This window comes from Danio rerio, chromosome 6 (assembly GCF_052040795.2).
Source record: "Danio rerio strain M-AB ecotype USA chromosome 6, GRCz13ab, whole genome shotgun sequence".
NCBI lineage: Eukaryota > Metazoa > Chordata > Actinopteri > Cypriniformes > Danionidae > Danio > Danio rerio.
Window position 1 is genome coordinate 52,748,982 of NC_141026.1, and position 19,292 is coordinate 52,768,273.

The following is a 19,292-nucleotide window of genomic DNA, read 5'->3' on the forward strand; positions in this document are numbered from 1 at the left end:
GTAATACTGTGCATTTAACACAGTGGCCATTTTCATCTATGTAAACACCAAAAACAACATTAACATTACAGCAGGCACCGTAAAAAGCCCATTCCCATCCACTAAACTTTTCTGACAGGGTATTTGAGTGTCATCGAGAGTCAGAATGTTGTAGGACTGCTATACAGGAGTAGTTTCATCATGTAGTTAAATTGTTTGAGAAGTGCATGTCAGCATCAGGGCTATACAACCACACGAAGGTTGCAGCGGAGCATATGCGTGCGCTTGACGCAGAAGTATAAATCAGCCTTCATTCGCGCAATAGCACCGCAGGGTGTCTAATCACATCTCTGTATTAACTTAACATGTAAATTACTTACGCCCGATGTTTCATCCGCATGTGGTCTCAACGCCAAAAAGAGTTGGCTCACTATAGATCAAAATTTTATTTTATTTTTTTGCATTTATGAGGAAAATCTTCATTATAGATATGACGTTTCTCTGTTATGGATGTGACAATGTGAAACTGGCATTTTTGTGACTTGGGTAAATCAAATATAATTGTTTAAAAACATTAACATTGAGTATTTTTACAGTACTGTAAAATATTTGCCTAATCACAAAGCTTAAAAAAGATTTTGCTATTTTGGTAAAAAAAATTACATTCGTATAGAATTGCCTTATTCTATTGCATCTACAAAGTAGGAAAGATATTTTTTATTTTTACAAAACCCAATTTGAAATGACTGAGCTCGGATATAACATTGTTTTGCCATTCGCTGATTGAGCAGCGCATTAAGAACAAGCATCAGGTTTCAGCAAACAAAACAGCTCACAAATTATTCACTATGGTTGACGAGTTTCTTTGTAGACTAATTTGAACAAGAAATGACGACAGAGTAAAAAAGGAGCTTAGATAAATATTAAAGATGAAAAAAGAGACTGTAAAGTACAGTTCAAAACAGTCCAAGTTTGCACATTATGCCAATCTCAATCAGCAACACAAGATCAAGGTAAAATTCTTGGACTATCAGCAAGATAAACAATGTCAGGGCTGAATTACAGAGGCGGTACAAAGAACTAGAAGCACAAGCAGAAAGTCTAAACACCACAGAAACTAGCAGGTCACCTTAACTAGGAGTGGAGCTATGTAACCTAATCCAAGCCATTATGAGACAGTCATGCCTTCCTCCAATTGTCTGAGCAGAAAACAATACCACGATGACCTTCTTTTGGTTCGGCGTGAAACAGAATTGAACATTTGTTGTCTAGGGTGACAGGGTTTCACACCGCTCATTTCAGGAGTTAGAACGTACTGGCCTAAAGGTGAGACCTCACAATGTTTGAATAAATAAAATACTCAAGTCTCAAAGAGATAATACACAATAACAAAAGATAACGCACTAGAAAATAGAGCATGACAGGATAAACAGCATTACTTGTCGTCAGTTTTGTATGCGAGAGAGATAAGAAAACCTGATCTTGATAGTAAAAATATGATTCTGTTTATCTCACTCTAAAACATAAACAAAAATACTGAAAACGATATTTTACAATCGACTTTTATCAAAATTTGATATTAAATATATGAAAACCGCTAGCAAAATTGTATGAAAAAAAAAAGGTTCACAAACAGACTCCTGCCTATCATTAGTCGCTGAAACACACAGTCCCACACTAAAAATCACACTATTGGTTGAGCCAATGCTGAAGCGTTAAGATGAAATACTCCAACAATGACAACAATGTTTTGCTAGCACCACAGTGTTTTCACATTTTTGTAAGAGTCAACCTTCAGACAGCCTTCTCTGTACTTTAATGGGCACCTATGATGAAAATCATTCTTTGGAAGCCATATGTCCACAGTCAAATTGGAGCGTATAAAGACAATAAGTCTTTTTGTAAAATTTCCTGACGTTAAAACAGGATCTAAAGCCCTCCCATTTTGAGGCCCACCTCAATGTGTTGTAAAAGTTCGCTTTTTCCTGCCTACTGAACTGGGAACACAAAGCAACTGGGATTAAAAGATCCGTTGAGCTCGCTGTGATCATCAATCCTCATCATCAAATGTGATCAAGAATGAGTTTTAAAACAGTGCATGTTTGTAATAAAGGGAGTTAAAAATGGTTACAATAATAATAATACAAATAAATAAATAAATAAATCGCTGTAATTCTTCACCACAGCTGCATGTCAGATCATTTATAAAAGATGCAACAATCATGGTTTGTGGTTGTTAAGGCAGGTTTATTTTGTACAATAACATAACCGATATCTATAGAGCAGTGGATATTAACATGTATCCCATCATATTTGCCAAAAAACAGTGCAAAGTTAAAAAAGCTTGTGCTTTGTTTGTCTGCATGAACTTTGTAACAACATTGTGTGCGAGACTCATCATTGCAGAAAGGCTTGAATTTACTCCACAACAAATACATCAAATAATTATACATGGTTTCTCCTACAACCATTCTTCCATGGCACACCAAAATTCATCCTGCCACGCCTACAATACTACCTCTTTTTTTAAAACATTTTTTTTTTAGCCGGTTATAATTGCACCAAAACATATTAAAATGTAAGTGAATTATAACAGAGCAAGCTTTTCTGTAACCGTAGTAGTGCTGTGCTTTATTTGTTTAACCCTTGAAGGTGACATGCTGACTGACTGACTAACTGATAGGGCTGTGTGACGCATGAGGCTAGCAAACGCGATGTAGCTTTCAGTTAAGATGAACACAGTTTCCATAATTTTACTTTATAGATAAAGCTCTATGACTCTGCATACAATGACTTGATCTTACTAGAGTTTATAGCCGTTTCACTTTACTTCAGGACGCATTAATGCCACTCTGTACGATAGGTCTATTGGAGACATTCATAAATATGCCAAGCAAATCTAATAAATGGAGACATACTTGTTACATAAATGCACTAAATCGCACTTCTGCAGTGTTTATTTGTGAGCGCACAAAGAGATCTATGCTTGAGTAGCGTATATTTGAGGGTGCGTACAAGAAGTTTAGTGCACGAACAGAGGAAATCGGCACGCAAGCAAAGAGATTCGAACACTCATATTACATAAATACGATCTCGACTTGTAATACTGCGATCAAGACATTTGACATTGAAATTACGCCAAAGGTAGATTAGTGTAAAAGGTCTACATTGTGTTTAGAGCTGAATATTAAAATACTCTGAAAGGTATAATAAATAATCTGATGGGTATTTTGAGCTGAAACTTTACAGACACATACTGAAGACACAAAGGACTTTTTAAAAAGATCTAAAATCTTAGATCTCAAAAGATCTTAAATCTTGGAAAAGGAGTAAAATAAGTGCCCATTAAATGAGGATAGGAGGAATAACACTTTGTAGCTCAAACAGTAGAGTACAGTACTAGCAACGGTCTTGGTTTCAATCCCCAATGGAGCTGATTAAAAATTAAACGAGTACCTTGAAAGCAATGCAAGTCGCTTTGGATTAAAACGTCTGCCAAATGCTTAAGTGTAAACTCTGCCAAGATTGGACACAAGTCATCAACAACTTCAAAAGCATCCCGCTTAAAATGTGCCCCAAACAGTTTAGCAATATACACTATCAAATTCCAGAGCATCTGTGTGGATTTATAGCTGAGTTTTATGCCCGTTACCAGGAGTACTGTTATTTGGAAAGCTATAAAACACTGTCTTCTCACATTTGGTGTCACCTGACCCACATCTGCTAAACAAAGGAAAAGACATATGGACGAGACCTGAGGTGTTCAGACTTAATGCTTCGTGTTTTTGATGAATAACCTTTGCTGTGAAGTACAACTTGCCTGCTTTCCTCATTATGAGTACCGGAGAGACGGTCTGTTTGTGGAGTGAGACAGGAGAGAGAAAGAGAGAGAGAGAGAGACAAAGAAGGTAAAGATCTCCTCTTACCTCGTGTTCCAGTTGCAATGTCAGCCACTTTCTGGAAAGCGTCCAGGAATGAGCTAGTGACGATGATTGTTGTCCTGCATGACAGAAAAAGAAAGAGTTTAGTTGTTTTGAAAAAACCCACAAGCAAAGTTGCTTTGACTGGATTCTCCATAACTGACTGTAAATCACACACCAAATATTTCCACTGACAGGTTTTTGGAGTTTGCACCAGGTAGAGATGCAAAAGCCAATATTAACAGTTCACAAACCACAACACTCTGAATGAATGATGTTTGAATATCTGAAGATGCTGATAACTAAAGTGAAACAATGCTACAAAACAATTCCAAAACATTTTCTGTACTAATTATGAGGGAAAATCTGCAGAAGGAATTTAGATAAATGTGGTAAAAAGGTGAAATGAACAGAGCTGAAGGTCATACTGATTTGCTGACTGCATTATCAAATTCACATTTTGTCTAGTCTCCACTGCAAGACTTAGAGATATAAATAATCAGTAGTAAGACCAACCAACTGCAATAGCAAAAATGGATAAACAATTGCACATTGCACTTAATAAAAATAGTTTGTGTTTTTATGCAAGGCTCGAAATTGCAACCCGAAATTTTATCTACGTGACATCAAAATATATTTGGTAGCATTTGTACGAATGCATAAAATAACTGCTGTGCAAACTACAAAATGTTCACCGCATGTCCATATTTAAGAGACATTCACGCATAATTCCTCTTTGCACCTGAAACGCAAAGCACAGCGCTCAGGAATAGCTTAAAACAGTTGTCATGTCAACTTGCTGCAGTAAACAAAGCCTGCAATTACTGCCCCGCCTTCAACCTCTTCTGATTGGCCCACTGCTCTAGAACTGAACGGGAATGGAATGGTTATTGGTCAAGAAATCACCTAAAGTTACAAATAATGGCACATCTGATCAGTAATCACGTGGTGAATTTCAATCCAGCATTTACACTTTTTAAAGAGTGGATAAAAGACTTCCATTGAGTTAAAGGGATCAAGTGGGAGCATGCATATTTTTTTTGTTGGTTTGTTTGTTAGTTTTAATTGATGTTGATTTCAAATGCAATAAATCTGTTAATATGAAACTTGTTGTAACGGTGCTCATAATTGGTGGGTGCGACTAAATTTTGGCTGGTGCTCTTAAATTTTTTAAGTACCAAGCAAAAAAGGTCATTTCGATGCCTGTTATATTACTTTGTTTAAAAAAGCCAAGATAATGAAGAGGCCATAATATCTAAAAATGTTTAAAGATGCAGGTGTATTGAAAAGTAAAAATGAAAGAAGCCTAGAACTTTTAATAATTAGTAATCAATTTAGCATTTAAAAAGTGATCAAGCTTGAAATACCTCAAATTAGAGACTGGTTAGACATAATTTATGAAATCTATAAGATGGAGAGGCTAACAATGAACCGTCGTTTACAGACTGCGGAGTTTAATGAGACATAGGAAAAGTGGGTAAAATATATTCTTCCATTAAGACCAGATTTATTATAGAATGAATGAATAGTGAGAAATATGTGAATTTTTTTTGTTTATTTTGTGTATTATTTTAGTAATGAGAGAAAACATAACAGAAAGATAGTAAGAACAATACCTATTTAAAAAATAAACAAATACATAAATATTTTTACATTCAATATTTTATTTTTATTTACATTTAAGATCCTAAAAGTGCCATCCTCATAGTTCCATATGTACATAGTTTAGGTAAGGAAAAAAAAGAAAAGAAAAAAAAAAAAAAAAGAGTAGACAGGGTACCAAAATATGGTTAAGGGAAAAAAAGTGCACAACTGAATTATAACTGAAAAACAACAAATTAATTTTATCTGTTTCTTTTTAAAGATATACAAAACAATTATGAGTGTATTGCTTTTCCTTGTTTCTTATAATGTCCTTAAATCATTAATGTAACTACCATATTTATTCATGGAAATGTTTTGTATTTTATAATTTCATTTATTTTTGGGAATCTAATGTTTGATTGTTTTGTGAATACATTGTGGAAAACCCTATCTGTATGTGAATTTGGAAACTGCAATAAAAAAACTAAATGAAAAAAAATTATCCATGAACAAATTCATGCATGACATATTAAATCACTATGAAAAAAGTATGTACAGCCTTGATGCATGTCAGAAGATGGAAAGTTGTCAGAAGCGCTCAATGGAAAGCGTTGAGCATGTTCATCGGTTGGGACACGGGCTCATACTGACAGGGTCAATGGTGCCATTGTAGTGATCCATTCATTCTTGAGAGAGATCTCAGCTTATCAGAGAGAGCTCTGTGGTATCAGGTGATACCAACTACAAAGTACAGCCTTTCAGCAATTTCCCCACCTCCCTATAGTGGCCCCCCAAGTCCTGCTAAAGCTTTTGTGCCTGATAGGTAAACCTGCAACAGACATCTCTTTAAGAACTCCTCTGGCTCTATGAACAGAGGTTGGGTTAACGGTAGAGATATCTCGAAAAAAAATAGGGTACGGGTTACCTTTCGCTTGAAGAGTAATACTGAAACCAATCTGAATCTAAATCCTGGTGGGATTAATCATGTCTGAAGCTGTTTAAATAAGCATGTGTTATGATAGTTGGACACTGGATGACTAGTCAATTTGTCGAATTCTAGCATATCTCATCTAACAACTGATTCAACCAATCAGAACTGCCACAAGACACTTTATGGCATTAAATGACAACTAAACATGTCAATGGTGTAAAAAAGGTATGCATTTGTTAAATCCAATCACAAATGGAGAGCAGCATGGTGGCTCAGTGGCCAGCACTGTTGCCTGATAGCAAGATGGTCACTGGTTCGTGTCCCAGCTGAGTCAGTTGGCTTTTCTGTGTGGAGTTTGTTCTCCCCGTGTTGGTGTGGGTTTCCTCCAGGTGCTCCGGTTTCCCCCACAGTCCAAATACATGCGCTATAGGTGAATTGAAAAACCTAAATTGGTCCTTGTGTGTTTGTGTGTGTGAATGAGTTTGTATGGATGTTTTCCAGTACTAAGTTGCAGCTGGAAGGGCATCTGTTGCATAAAACATATGCTGAAATAGTTCATTTCGCTGTGGTGAACTCTGAAATAAAGACTAGCCTGAAAGAAAATGAATGAATGAATCAAACATGGACCATGCCATATACTGACAAAAACAAAAATACTGACATTTGAAAACCATAAAAGACTACCTACTCTCTGCTATACTGATGGTAAAATGCGATTGTTCTCCGCTTGTTAAGTGTGACGTCACGCGAAGTGACTTCCGGGTCCAAGCGCTCTATCCAACTGGGGAGACTCGTGAAATGGCAATACTAAGCGTTTACAAAGCGATTTAATGCTTTCGAAAATCACGATTGTAATATATATGTCTATGCCTAATATCCGATGGACAGAAAGTGATTTATTTTTTATAAATTGTTAAAATTTTGGTATTTGTGACGCAGCAAGCCCAGAGATTGTTGTGTACACTATAATTTATGTAAAATTAACTTTAATGTGTTATATGAATAAAAAGTGATCATAAACGAATTATTTCTCAACTCAAATGAGTGGCGGCTTCGACCCGGAAACAGTATTACATCCTCCACCAACACGTCACCACTTAACAAGCGGATGATAAGTGATGTGAGCAGGGCTCGAAATTGAGACTGTTTTGGTCACATATGTGCCTGAAATTTTATCATAGATCTCAATCATAGATACCTTAAAATATATTTGGGAGCATTTGTGTGGGTGCATTAAATTGTTGGATGCGACCGGTTTTCACTGCAAAATGTTCACTGCGCACACGGATTTAGGACACATTCACGCATTATCCAAAAAGGCCCTTTATTTTGTATTCTATAGTCTTCGTTATGCATCTTTCCACTTGAAATGCAGCGCTCAGGAACAGTTTAAAACTGTTGTAATGTCAACTTGCTGCAGTAAACAAATCCCGCAATGCTTGCCCCGCCTTTGACCTCTTCTTATTAAAATATCAGACACCACCCATAAAAAAACAGCAGGCCAGACGGAATCTGCGGACGTTTTTTGCTATTTCTGTGGAGAATTTTATAAAAAATCTGTGGATTTCTGCAGAATTATTTTGGGAGTATAATAACTAAAACCTTAATAAGTGAAATAAAAAGTAATACCTTTTTAACGTCTATTTAATATTTAGATTGCAAATCTAATTAGATTCAAATTTTTAATAAACAAAGCAAGTCTCTCATATAATACATCTACTAAAAGACAGTAAATATTACTTTACAAACTGTATTGTACATTAATCAGATGAACATTTTCATTTTATATATATAAATTATATATATTTATTTTGCTTGTTAGTTTTGATAAGTGTTGATTTCAAATGCAATAAATCTGTTTTTATATAAAAAAAAAAAACTTGTAGTAACAATGCTCAAATATGGTGGGTGCAACAAATCTTTCACTGGTGCGCCTACATTTTTAAAGTTAGGAGCACCAGTGCTATCAAGCAATAAGGTTCATTTCGAGCCCTGTGTGAGGTATACATAATTCACAGTGTTTTAGTTTAAACACACAGGTTATGATCCAAATAATAGCTCCCATCCACATCAGCTTCATTCGCTTGCTTTCTCACATGCTTGCAAGCCATTCCACATGGGTTCATCGATTAAAAAGTACCAGTGTTGTGCACCTAGAGCTTTGCAATGAATCGAATTGAAATCGTAAATGCGATTGATTGCACATCTTCAAGGAGGTATAGTAAAAATTGTAGTAAATGTCCTGCGAACCCCAGAGGGTGCTCTCGTGAAAACCCACAATCCTGTGCAAATACAAGCCCAGGAAATCCCGTGTGGGAAATTCAGTTGCTGAATAAACTGAAGATTTAACTTTCATTGATTCAGCATGTGTAATAAACACACGACTATGGAATATTCTCACAAAAGGTTTTATCTCAAACACTCAACTGTAGTTACGAGGTGAAAAATCTTCTTCATGTGTTGCTATATCATGTGGAGCTTGTACTACAGTACAGATGTAGTTCATTGAGAAGCAATGCAAAAGCGGTTATTATTGCAGGATTATCTCCATGTCATTATCCAACAATTAAAAGGAATTTGAATTATTTGCATAGCTTATCAGTGTATTACGACTCTGTGTAGTAAACTCTACTCTGTCTGCACATGCTGCAGGTTTACAAGACGAAATGCGCATAAAAATTGCCTTGATTGGATCACGCAGCTCAGTTGCACCCTTAGAACTGACATCGAGCAAAATAAGTGGGACATATATGTAACCCACCCACTGTAAACAACTATAACTGAAACAACTGGTGGTTTGGATTAAAATAATGTAGTCACCTCCAAACCAGATAGTCTAGTACCTACATTTGCATGCTGTGTGATGTTTGTTAAACTTGACATACCACTGCAACGGGTAAACATTACCCAACACTGTTGATAAAAACACTAACAAAGCCCAAAGTCATGAGGAACATTTAAAAAAAACAGTGCCTGATTCTTGGCAGTCCAGACGGAGGAGCTGGCAGTGGTAATGGTGTGTGTGAGTGGAGTGTGTTTGATGTTTATCTGCAGGAATGGAGTGGACCTTTGGGAGGGTCATTAGCCCGTTTACTCTCCAGGGGCAGAACATAGAGGTCAAGCAGAGGGGACACACTGTAAAAATGGGATCCATGGCTAACCTAAAAGATCACTTCCTTCCCTTGATAAGCCGGACTTTGTTATATTGATTTGGAGTACCAACTTAGTAGGCCTGCACGAATAAACGTTACTAAATCGAAATGGTGATTTGAAAAGCTATAATTATTATTAATAATCATAACCTATTAATGATTATTACTAAAGCGAGGAAGTCTAGCCCGAGTAGCCTAATTTAAACACTCCAACTACTTAAAAAAAAAAATAATAATCAGACAACTTTTACAGGAGAACCCATATTTCACTACCAGGCTACCAATAATTCAGTCGTTATGAATTAATTCATTATTCATAAATAATTAATTCACCGCCACCTACGACGACTTCGTCTATCTCAATGTTTTACATTAGACATCATACAATGCCAAATTAGTCGACATCGCCCAACCCTATACTGTAGTTATTTTTTTGATATGTCACGAAAACTGACAGCATAGTGTAGTGCAGGGGTTCTCAACTGGTTTGGCCATGGGACCCACATTTTTACATGTCAACAAGTCCCGACCCAAATTTTTAGGAACTATAATAAAATTTTAGGAATTATAATTAATTTGTATTTATTTGTTAACATAAACAAGTAGCGACCGATAAATCATAAGAAAATCACCACGACTTACAAATAATCACTATTTTATTGCCGTCATTAAACAAAATGTATCAAATTATAGAAATATTACAAAGAAAAAATGACAAATACTGTAAACAGTGGTTAGGGTAAGGAAAGGTTCAGTTACCATGAACTAAACTGTTCATAAAACATGTCTGGTTTCTAAATGTCGTTTTAATTTAGAAGGTTTCGTGCTCTCTTGTGAGAGCACCTCGCTACCTATGACACACTGAGGTTTTAATTCTTTTTTGTCGTCAATATATGTAAATCCATACTTTACATATTCAGGTTTGTACTTGCTCTTCGACGTATTTGTTGCTATAATTGAATGATTTTTCACCTGTCAAACGGTAGGGTTTTCATGGACACATTTCAAAATAAAAGTCAAAACAAGTTAAAAATTAAACTTTCGTTGTTTTTGTTTTTTCACCACACACTTCGCGACCCACTAAAAATGTTCCTACGACCCACTTTTGGGTCACGACCCACTAGTTGAGAAACACTGGTGTAGTGTACTTTGTGATTATGCTTTGGTGATATTAAAAGCACTAAATCAACCTGCAGCGCTTTTATCAAAATATAATAAATCGCATTTTTAAATCACTAATTGCAATTTTGAACAGATAAATCGCAATTAGATTTTTTCTACAAATTGTGAAGCCCTACAACTTAGTATGCATCTCTGTAAGGTCAGAAACCATATTTATTCTGACGCAAATGAACAGACTGTCCAATGAGTCATACTGTTGCGTATCTTGGTGTTGTTTACCAAATCAACAAAGCATTCGGGAAAAACATGGATTGTGAAAATACGACATGACCTAGGGCATTTTTCAGAACTAAATCAACACTGATCCAATTTACTTCATTTTAATGTTGGCTTTTTAAATTAATTTTAATTGAATGACTATAATATTAAATTACATTATTTTAAACAGCCAGTCATTGAGCCCCTACCATTATTTGGCTTCACCCTCCAAATATCTTTCTCAATTCTGGTATGCATCATCCACAGTTTAAGATTCAGTCACTGGATAAAATCAAGCCAGACCCTCTGAACAAACTATACATCCACATTTGAGGCAAACTAAATGTACCAGCTTTCCTACTCCAATTATCTCCAATTAAATCCCTCTTCTTCTTAATGACCTCTTTATTCCTTTAAATAAATTTAAGTCCCCTTCATTCTTCATCCCTGCCTCATCATTGCCGTTTGCCTCCAGTTTTTTTCTCAAATGCTCCTTTATTAGCTTTCTTCTTACACTGGATGACAAATCCTTCCTGAATGATGCAATAATCGAGCACATTTCCTGCTTTCGAAACGAGATTATCATAATTACTCCCTACTCAAGGAAGTGTAATGCAGGAGGCCTGTTCTTACCTTAACTGAGATTGCAGCTTAGCCCCTTTGGTGACAAAGTCCTCCCAAGCAGGATAACTGGCCTACAAAACAAACAGCGACAGAGAAGAAGAGAGGAGTTAGTGTGAGCAAACCAGAGTAAATCATTACACATCACCTATAGTTTATCTGGTGTCAGTCATCAATGGTTTTGTTTAAAAGACTGGAATCTGTCATTGTTTACTAGATTCATACAAAATCTAAATGAGATGTGAATAAAGGCTATTTAATAGGTAAAAGTCTGGGATTAAAAAGGATTAAAATGAGTTAGACAAAATGCTCAGATCCTGTGTTAGGAAGTTGTTGTTGATGTACTCTATGTTTACACCAAAAACAGCACAGGTATTGTAGGTCTTTAAAAGGTGACTGGTACAGTATATACTTAAAAGGCCAAAATTACAACAGGTTGTCTCAATTATTAAACATTTTAATTGTTAAGACTAATAGCATAACGACAAACTAAAAGAGACAGAACAATGTGTGGTTTTAAAAATCACAAACATTTAAAATCACATGATTTGTCATTTCAGAGCATCACAGACTACAAAAATTAATGTTTTTTTGGTTTTGTCTTATTTCTCAGTAATCTCATTCTCATTATTGCTCAAAGTTTGCCCCAACTCAAATGAAAAAAACCTTATCCAAATTAAGCCAATTCGCTTAGCCATAACGGGTATCAGAAACATATTACTGAATTTCTAACAAATCGCTGATGGTCTAATTTCAAACTTCAGCAATCTCCAAATAAAATGTTAATCAATTGCATTAATGCAGTAATATCTGCCACAAAATGTTTCAGTTTACTTTGATTAAATCCAATATTCCAAGTGACAATTACAGGTTTTAAATTTTTTTTAATCAAAAATCTCACGTACATTTCAGCGCAATGTGTTTTTGAGCCCAAGATATACATTGTCTACAAGATGCATATACAGTACAGCTTGTTATGCATTATGGGTAGGTCCACGCGGAATCTGTGTGTGCAGAAATCTGCTAATTTTTAGCCCATCATTGAGTCCATGTATTTACTTGTGTAAGTGTGTGTACATTTATATTTATTATGTTTTTTAATTAATTTCAGTAATAATATTGACTAATGTAGTGGCAGCACGGTGGCGCAGCATGCACAATCACCTCACAGCAAGAAAGTCGCTGGTTTGAGCCCCGGCTAGGTCAGTTGGCATTTCTGTGTGAAGTTTGCATGTTCTCCTCGTGTTCGCGTGGGTTTCTTCCGGGTGCTCCGGTTTCCCCCACAGTCCAAAAACATGTGGTATAGGTGAATTGGGTAAGCTAAATTGTCCATAGTGTATGAGTAGGAATGAGTGTGTGTGGATGTTTCCCAGTGATGCAATGAAGCTGGAAGGGCATCCACTGCATAAAACATATGCTGGATGAGTTGGCGGTCCATTCCACTGTGGTGACCTGCATTAATAAAGGGACTAAGCCGAAAAGAAAATGAATAAATGAATGATTGACTAATGTGAAAATGTTTATATGATATATTTACAATACAGTATATAAAGTAATATTTACTGTCTTTTAGTCTATGTATTATATGACAGACTTGCTTTGTTTACCAAATAAGTGGATCTAATTAGATCTGCATTGAAAACATTCAAAAGAAGTTAAAAGCATATTATTTTTTATTTAATAAATTCTGTTTTTGGTTATGATACTCCAAAAACCATTCTGCATCAATCAGCAGATTTCTTTTACATAATTCTCCACATAAATAGCAAAAAATGTCTACAGATTGTGTCTGGACCTAGTTATTGGACATTTTGTACTTTAGCTTCTTTCTAGCTGTGATTCTGAAAAAATAAATAAATACATAAAAAAAAATAAATTAAAGCTTTGCTAACAAGTATGTTAATGCAGTAAGATCATCATTTTTACTCTATGGATTAAAAACAATGGTTTCCATCTAATCAGTAATAATACACATACCTGAAAATGCTTTACAAGGAGGCCATAAAATGTAATCGCCCTGACTTGGTTTACAGACTAGTGTCTGGTGTGAGACAACCAGGTCGTTCAGCAATTAAAGCACGTGATCAGTTTATTGGCTCGTCTAGAATTAACCTTAAATGCAAGGTCACGATTCAAAACAAAAACTTAGTGTTGATTAGGCTGTAGCATTTAAACTAACATTTTGGTATAATCTAAAAAATGTACTAATCATTTTGGCATGAAAAGCATAAGCGACTTCTTTCAAGACAACTTAAACTTTTCAATGGTAGAGTATATTTAAAGAAATCAGCACATCCATTCAATTTAGCTAGCTCTTAAATTTAGAGTTTTTATTTTAGTAAAGAAGACAGATTTAATCATGCATCAAGCTATTTGGTGGACCGGATATTTTCTATTATAAACAACTTCAGTGCATCAAATATGTGATTTTCACTATAGCCTGTGCCAAAATAACAAATCCTAAATGTGTTTTAGGACATTGCTAACTAATGCTGCACAGTAGGGTTGGGCGATGTCGACCAATTATAGGCATCATACGATGTCTAATGTGAAACATCACCACGGACGTGTATTTTTCACGAGCGGGTTTGCGACTGGGGCGGGGCGGAGGATCGGTGATGCCGGCTCAGCATCGTGTTGTCTATTGGCCATCAGCGATGGACGATGGCATCGTCTATCGGCCCAACCCTACTGCACAATACTGAAAAAATATGCGAAATACAATGTTGTTGTTGAGTATTGCGATATAACATTTCCTTAGAAAATACTATTTTTATTAGCTGCTATTAAATCATTCATTTATTAAATGATATTAAAATTAAGATCTAATTAATTCTAATTCAGACAAAAAAAAAAACTGTCAATGTGCAAAGATTTGGTCTTTAAAACAACGCGAAATGAGCGAAAACCTCAGCAGATATTCTGAATCTGATTGGCTGTTGTTAACTTTCTCTCGTCTTGACACCCACCATTAGTATTTATGTTCAGCTTTGGGTTTCACCTTTGAGTGGCTCCAGCCAATCGCAGAACAGCAACTATTAAGGAGGTGGGGATAAAGATAAGGTCCCATCTGATTGGTCAAATTTAGATAAACATTCAATGCATAAAATAAATATAATTGGTCACACAAGCCTGTGATATATTGAATGTACTATCATTAATATAACGATAGCGTAATGATATATTGTGCAGCCCTGATGCTAACACTCAAAACAAATAGTGTGTTAATGCTAATCCAATGTGAAAGTAATTTTAGAATTTTATAGTCTTTTATACTGAAAACATGATATTCACAAACAAAAATGTTTAGTGGATGGTAGATAAATTTGAATTGATAACCAGCCTAAGCTTTACATAGTAGCTTCTTCCGGTGGCCATAATTACAGAACGCAAGGTTATCTCACTGTATGCATCTCGTAGGAAACAAGTGACCATGATTTTGTACACATGCCTCCAGGGCTTTCCTGAGTCTGTCAGAAACTTTAAAGGACGATCCACCCACAAGAACACTACTAGCAAATCTGTGCTGTGAACCATTTCCTTCTTTTTTTCTCTGGTCTCTCAGGAAAAAGAGCTCGCCTGTGAAGTAAACCCCCAGAGTTTTGTTTTCAGCCGCATGAAAGAATATATTATCAGTTCCTGTCTTCGATCCTTCTCATCCTAGCCTGTTGCTGTGGTAAAGAGGTGGTGACACAGAGCGCGGAGGACGAGAAGAGGACAGAAAACCTGTCGGTCCACTGTATCAAGTGACAAAACACACACATTTATAGTACACCCGGCTGCGTGTGCAATGACGATCAGCCAGTGCATTTCAAATAGGAAAAAAAATGGCGTCTCTCGCAGATGGTTTCTTTGATTAATAATAAATGGTTTTAAAAACATCCCCCATCTATAACAAGGACTCAAGGGAGACATTGCATGGCACTGTAAACTAACAGCGCCTTAATGATCCACCTTCCGAGCTACCAAAAAACTAGTTTTATTTTTCCACATCAGCTATGGCAAAAACTGTACATAACCAAGCTAGGTTTGGGTGATATGACTTCAAAATATGTCTTAATATTTCAAGAATATTTGCAATAATGATATTTATGGTGATGTAGAAATAAATGGAACAACATTGTATCTGTGTTTGTAGCAGGCAGGCAGAAACACTTATTAACAGTCATATTGATTGGCTGATATAATACACGTAGCCTACATTACATTAGATGGAAGACAAACAGAAAACTGGTGAAAAGATTAACATTTATTTAACATAATTAATAAATGCAGTTTTATAAAAAAAAAGTTAAATTTAATATTTCACTCATAATTAATTGCTGCTGCTTACTAGAGGTTAAAATAGCTTTCATAATGAATAAATTAATGTAAATAAATCAAGGTGTAATTTCATGTTTTTTATGTACAATGCATATAGATTGCTAATAAACCAAAAGTTTGTTTTAATTAGGAGAACTGTGAACTAACAGTACCTAAATGATCCACCTTCAGAGCTACCAAAATACTAGTTTTATTTTTCCACATCACCTATGGTAAAAACTGTCCATAACCTATATGCTAAATACTATACTACACCTGTCTTATCTGCCTTTGAGCTAACTTACCAGAAGTGTCTCTATCAACTGTCCAGTCTGCATCATTCTCATGGTCACTAAAACCCATCTCACCCTTACTTTCATCTGCAGGAAGAGCTAGTTCTGTCCTTTTCTTCTATTACTTACAATAGTAAATGGTGGTGCTCGCTAATACACTGTTCCCTGTATTCATATATTCAAAAGTAGTATTGCCATTAAAACTAGATTTTATCTATAATGCAAATGCCATTAGAATATGACTAATTAACATTATATTCCTAGTTTTCATGTTGTTATTGTTACAACTTAAAAGTTCACAGCTGACCTTGCTAGCTAGCTAGCTAACCCATTGCAATATTGCATGCTCCACTATGACACATTGTTGCCATTTGGATCGATTTAAAAAAACAACTAATTCGATTAAAAAAATTGAGTTGTGAATATGTCATTATAACGTCCTGGAGATGATGTTTCAGATTTCTTTTGTGGATCTCACATAACTTGATCATTTGTTTTTATTGACGTTTACATGTGCATTCAGCAACTACTCACAATAAACGGCAGTCTGTCAAAAATCACGCCACAGAAAAACACAGCATGTCATGTTACTTAACCAAAACACATCATTGGCTACTTTAAGGTCTTCTCTTTCCAACAAAAAAAATAATGTTGGTTTTAAAGAAACAGTGGCAGGAAAATGAACATAAGTATCATGTTACCATATGGTTACACCGTGCAGTGGATGGTTAAATGTTTTCTTATGTAAACAACAGCATTCATACTATTTAAAATTCATTTAAAGTAACCATACATTTAAGAGTACACTACTCGGATTGGCCACCCTGCTCTTTAACATCGTAATCATCCACTGAAAAGCCAAAACGGTTTAACCACTACTGAATATCATAAAGCACTCTAAACTGCCTGAGCCGTAAAGTCTCTCATTAGCACAAGCTTTGCATGTCAGTAATAGGCACCTGTACATATGAGGGTGTGTCCGTTTTAGCTGTAAGACAGGGTGTATCAAGTATGTGTGCGTGCACGTGAACCAGACGTACTAGTGTCCGGCGAGTCTTAAGCAGGTTGCGTTTTGGAGGTGATTCAGTGGCAGGCCTGTGCATGGCGCAGTCAGTGCGGAGGGATTGTGGGACGGTAGAGAGGGGGAAGGGGGACGTCCTGAAGCAGGAATGTGCACAGGCAGGCAGCTCCTCAGCTGTAGACTGGCGTCATCCCAGACAGGGAGGACAGAAATCATTAGCTTCTCCAATACATCTTAAGCAGCCTGGCTGATGTCAACGAAAAGTGTTGAAGCCTTTTAATGATTAGAGTCCAGCAGGACAAAACGCTGGGTGGTTGAGGGGGAGGGGCACAAAATAACTGCACAACAGTGGTTGCTAGGACTTTTGGGTTACTAAATATTTCTTACTTGATTTTCCACCTGTTTTATCATGCACCTGGCAATAATAACAGTCAGTGTTTCCACAAATAGCTGGATGATATATCATCAATGTCTAAAGCACATGAAGCAAGGTTGAGCAAAGGAATAGAACACTAATTAGCTCACTAAGGGTGCTTTCACACCAACACTTTTGTTTCGAAACGTGTCTCGTTTGCCCAGTTAGCGCGGTTCGTTTGGCATATGTGAACAGGGCAATCGCGCTCTGTTCCGCGCCAAAGTAATTGCTCCGAGATCGCTTGAATGAGGTGGTCTCGGCTCGATTGAAACGAACCCTGGAGCGGTTCGATAGCAGTGAGAAAGCGATCCGATCCGAGCGCTGTTATATCACTGTGTTTTATGGATATGTAATAGGCATACGGCTATATGAAGAGAGAATTATGAGTAGGGCGGGAAGTTTCGCGAGCCTCCGGATGCCCGCAAACGAGTGATGATCTCCTGGTAATCTCGCGTCTCCCTCCCGGTCCTCAAATAGGCATCGTCGCACACCCTTCTCACCCCTCCCCACCGCATCTCTCCTCAGACACGTCGCCCGCGCACCCTGTCAATCACCACCAAACCACCACCTCTCCTGACAGCTGAGCAGGACGCTGCAAAATAAACCCTGACACTCTGACCAATGTGAGGAGAGTTTACTCGCACGTGACTTGTTTTAGCTCTTTTTGTCCGATTAGAAACTTTGCAGCGTGAAAGCGAACCGCTCCAAGAGCAAAGAGCAACAATGTAACAATTGTAATCTCTGTTTCGGAACAACTGAATCGATTGACAGGTGTGAAAGCACCCTAACTCTTATATGTCATGATTTCAAACTCTGCAACTGAAACACAGTCTAAAACTGTCTTTTCTTTTTGTCAAGTAAAACACCTTGTAAATTGATAAATATTTATTTCAGATGTTTTGCTAATTTACACTATAGATATATACAGTAGATATTGGACCCTGAGCATGCATCAACACAGACGCCATATTTGTACACTGCTCCCAGGACAAGTCATTCAATTGAACCTGGTCAAGACTAAAGCCAATCTAAAGATGCTGGAGTTTTGCGCTGCATAAATTAACAAACGCTGCATAGTGAGGTCACTTATCCATCGATGTAGAAAAGTGATGTAAAGTTCTAATTTTCGTCATTTAAAAACATATTTGCATTCTGACCAGCGGGAAAACACCCGATCATAGATATATGTATATCTCTATGGCTCAGGATGGCCAGTTCTCCACTGCACCTTGGTCCCACATTCATTTCAAAGAAGCGCTACCCTGTACCAAAATGGCGGATCCATCTTCTGATAGTCAACAAAAGGGTAGGTGACATCTAATGTAAATATCTATGATCTAGACCAGTGGTTCTCAAACTTTTTTCATCAAGTACCACCTCAAAAAAAAAAAATTGTCTCTCCAAGTACTACTAAAACGAGCAGTATTGAAATACAGTAGCGTAATAGGCCCAGTAAAGCAGCTACAACTTTGCAGTTAAAAAAAGTGGCAGATTACCTCAGAAATATAGGCTATATGTCATATATGACATGTTATATACATAATTTTTGATACATTTTGAAATGTGTGTAGCATGTAAATGACATACTTCATTCCTCCACGTACCACTAGAAGGAAGCCTGTGTACCACTGGTACACGTACCACAGTTTGAGAACAACTGATCTAGACAATCAGCAATAAGGGCTATCCAGTGT

The 19,292-nt window shown here is 36.5% G+C and overlaps 1 protein-coding gene across 14 annotated transcripts in view; it reads right to left on the reverse strand.

Annotated features, from left to right (window-relative positions):
* Positions 1 to 19,292, reverse strand: part of mtss1 (MTSS I-BAR domain containing 1) — a 103,714-nt gene that overhangs the window by 74,225 nt on the left and 10,197 nt on the right. For 13 of the 14 annotated variants that reach the window (XM_087255713.1, XM_087255711.1, XM_087255707.1 and 10 more), the window contains 2 exon segments: positions 11,580 to 11,641; positions 3,906 to 3,979 (listed from right to left, as the gene is read on the reverse strand). In XM_087255713.1, coding sequence (XP_087111839.1) covers positions 3,906 to 3,979; positions 11,580 to 11,641 — 136 coding nt within the window. 14 annotated transcript variants of the gene reach the window in all.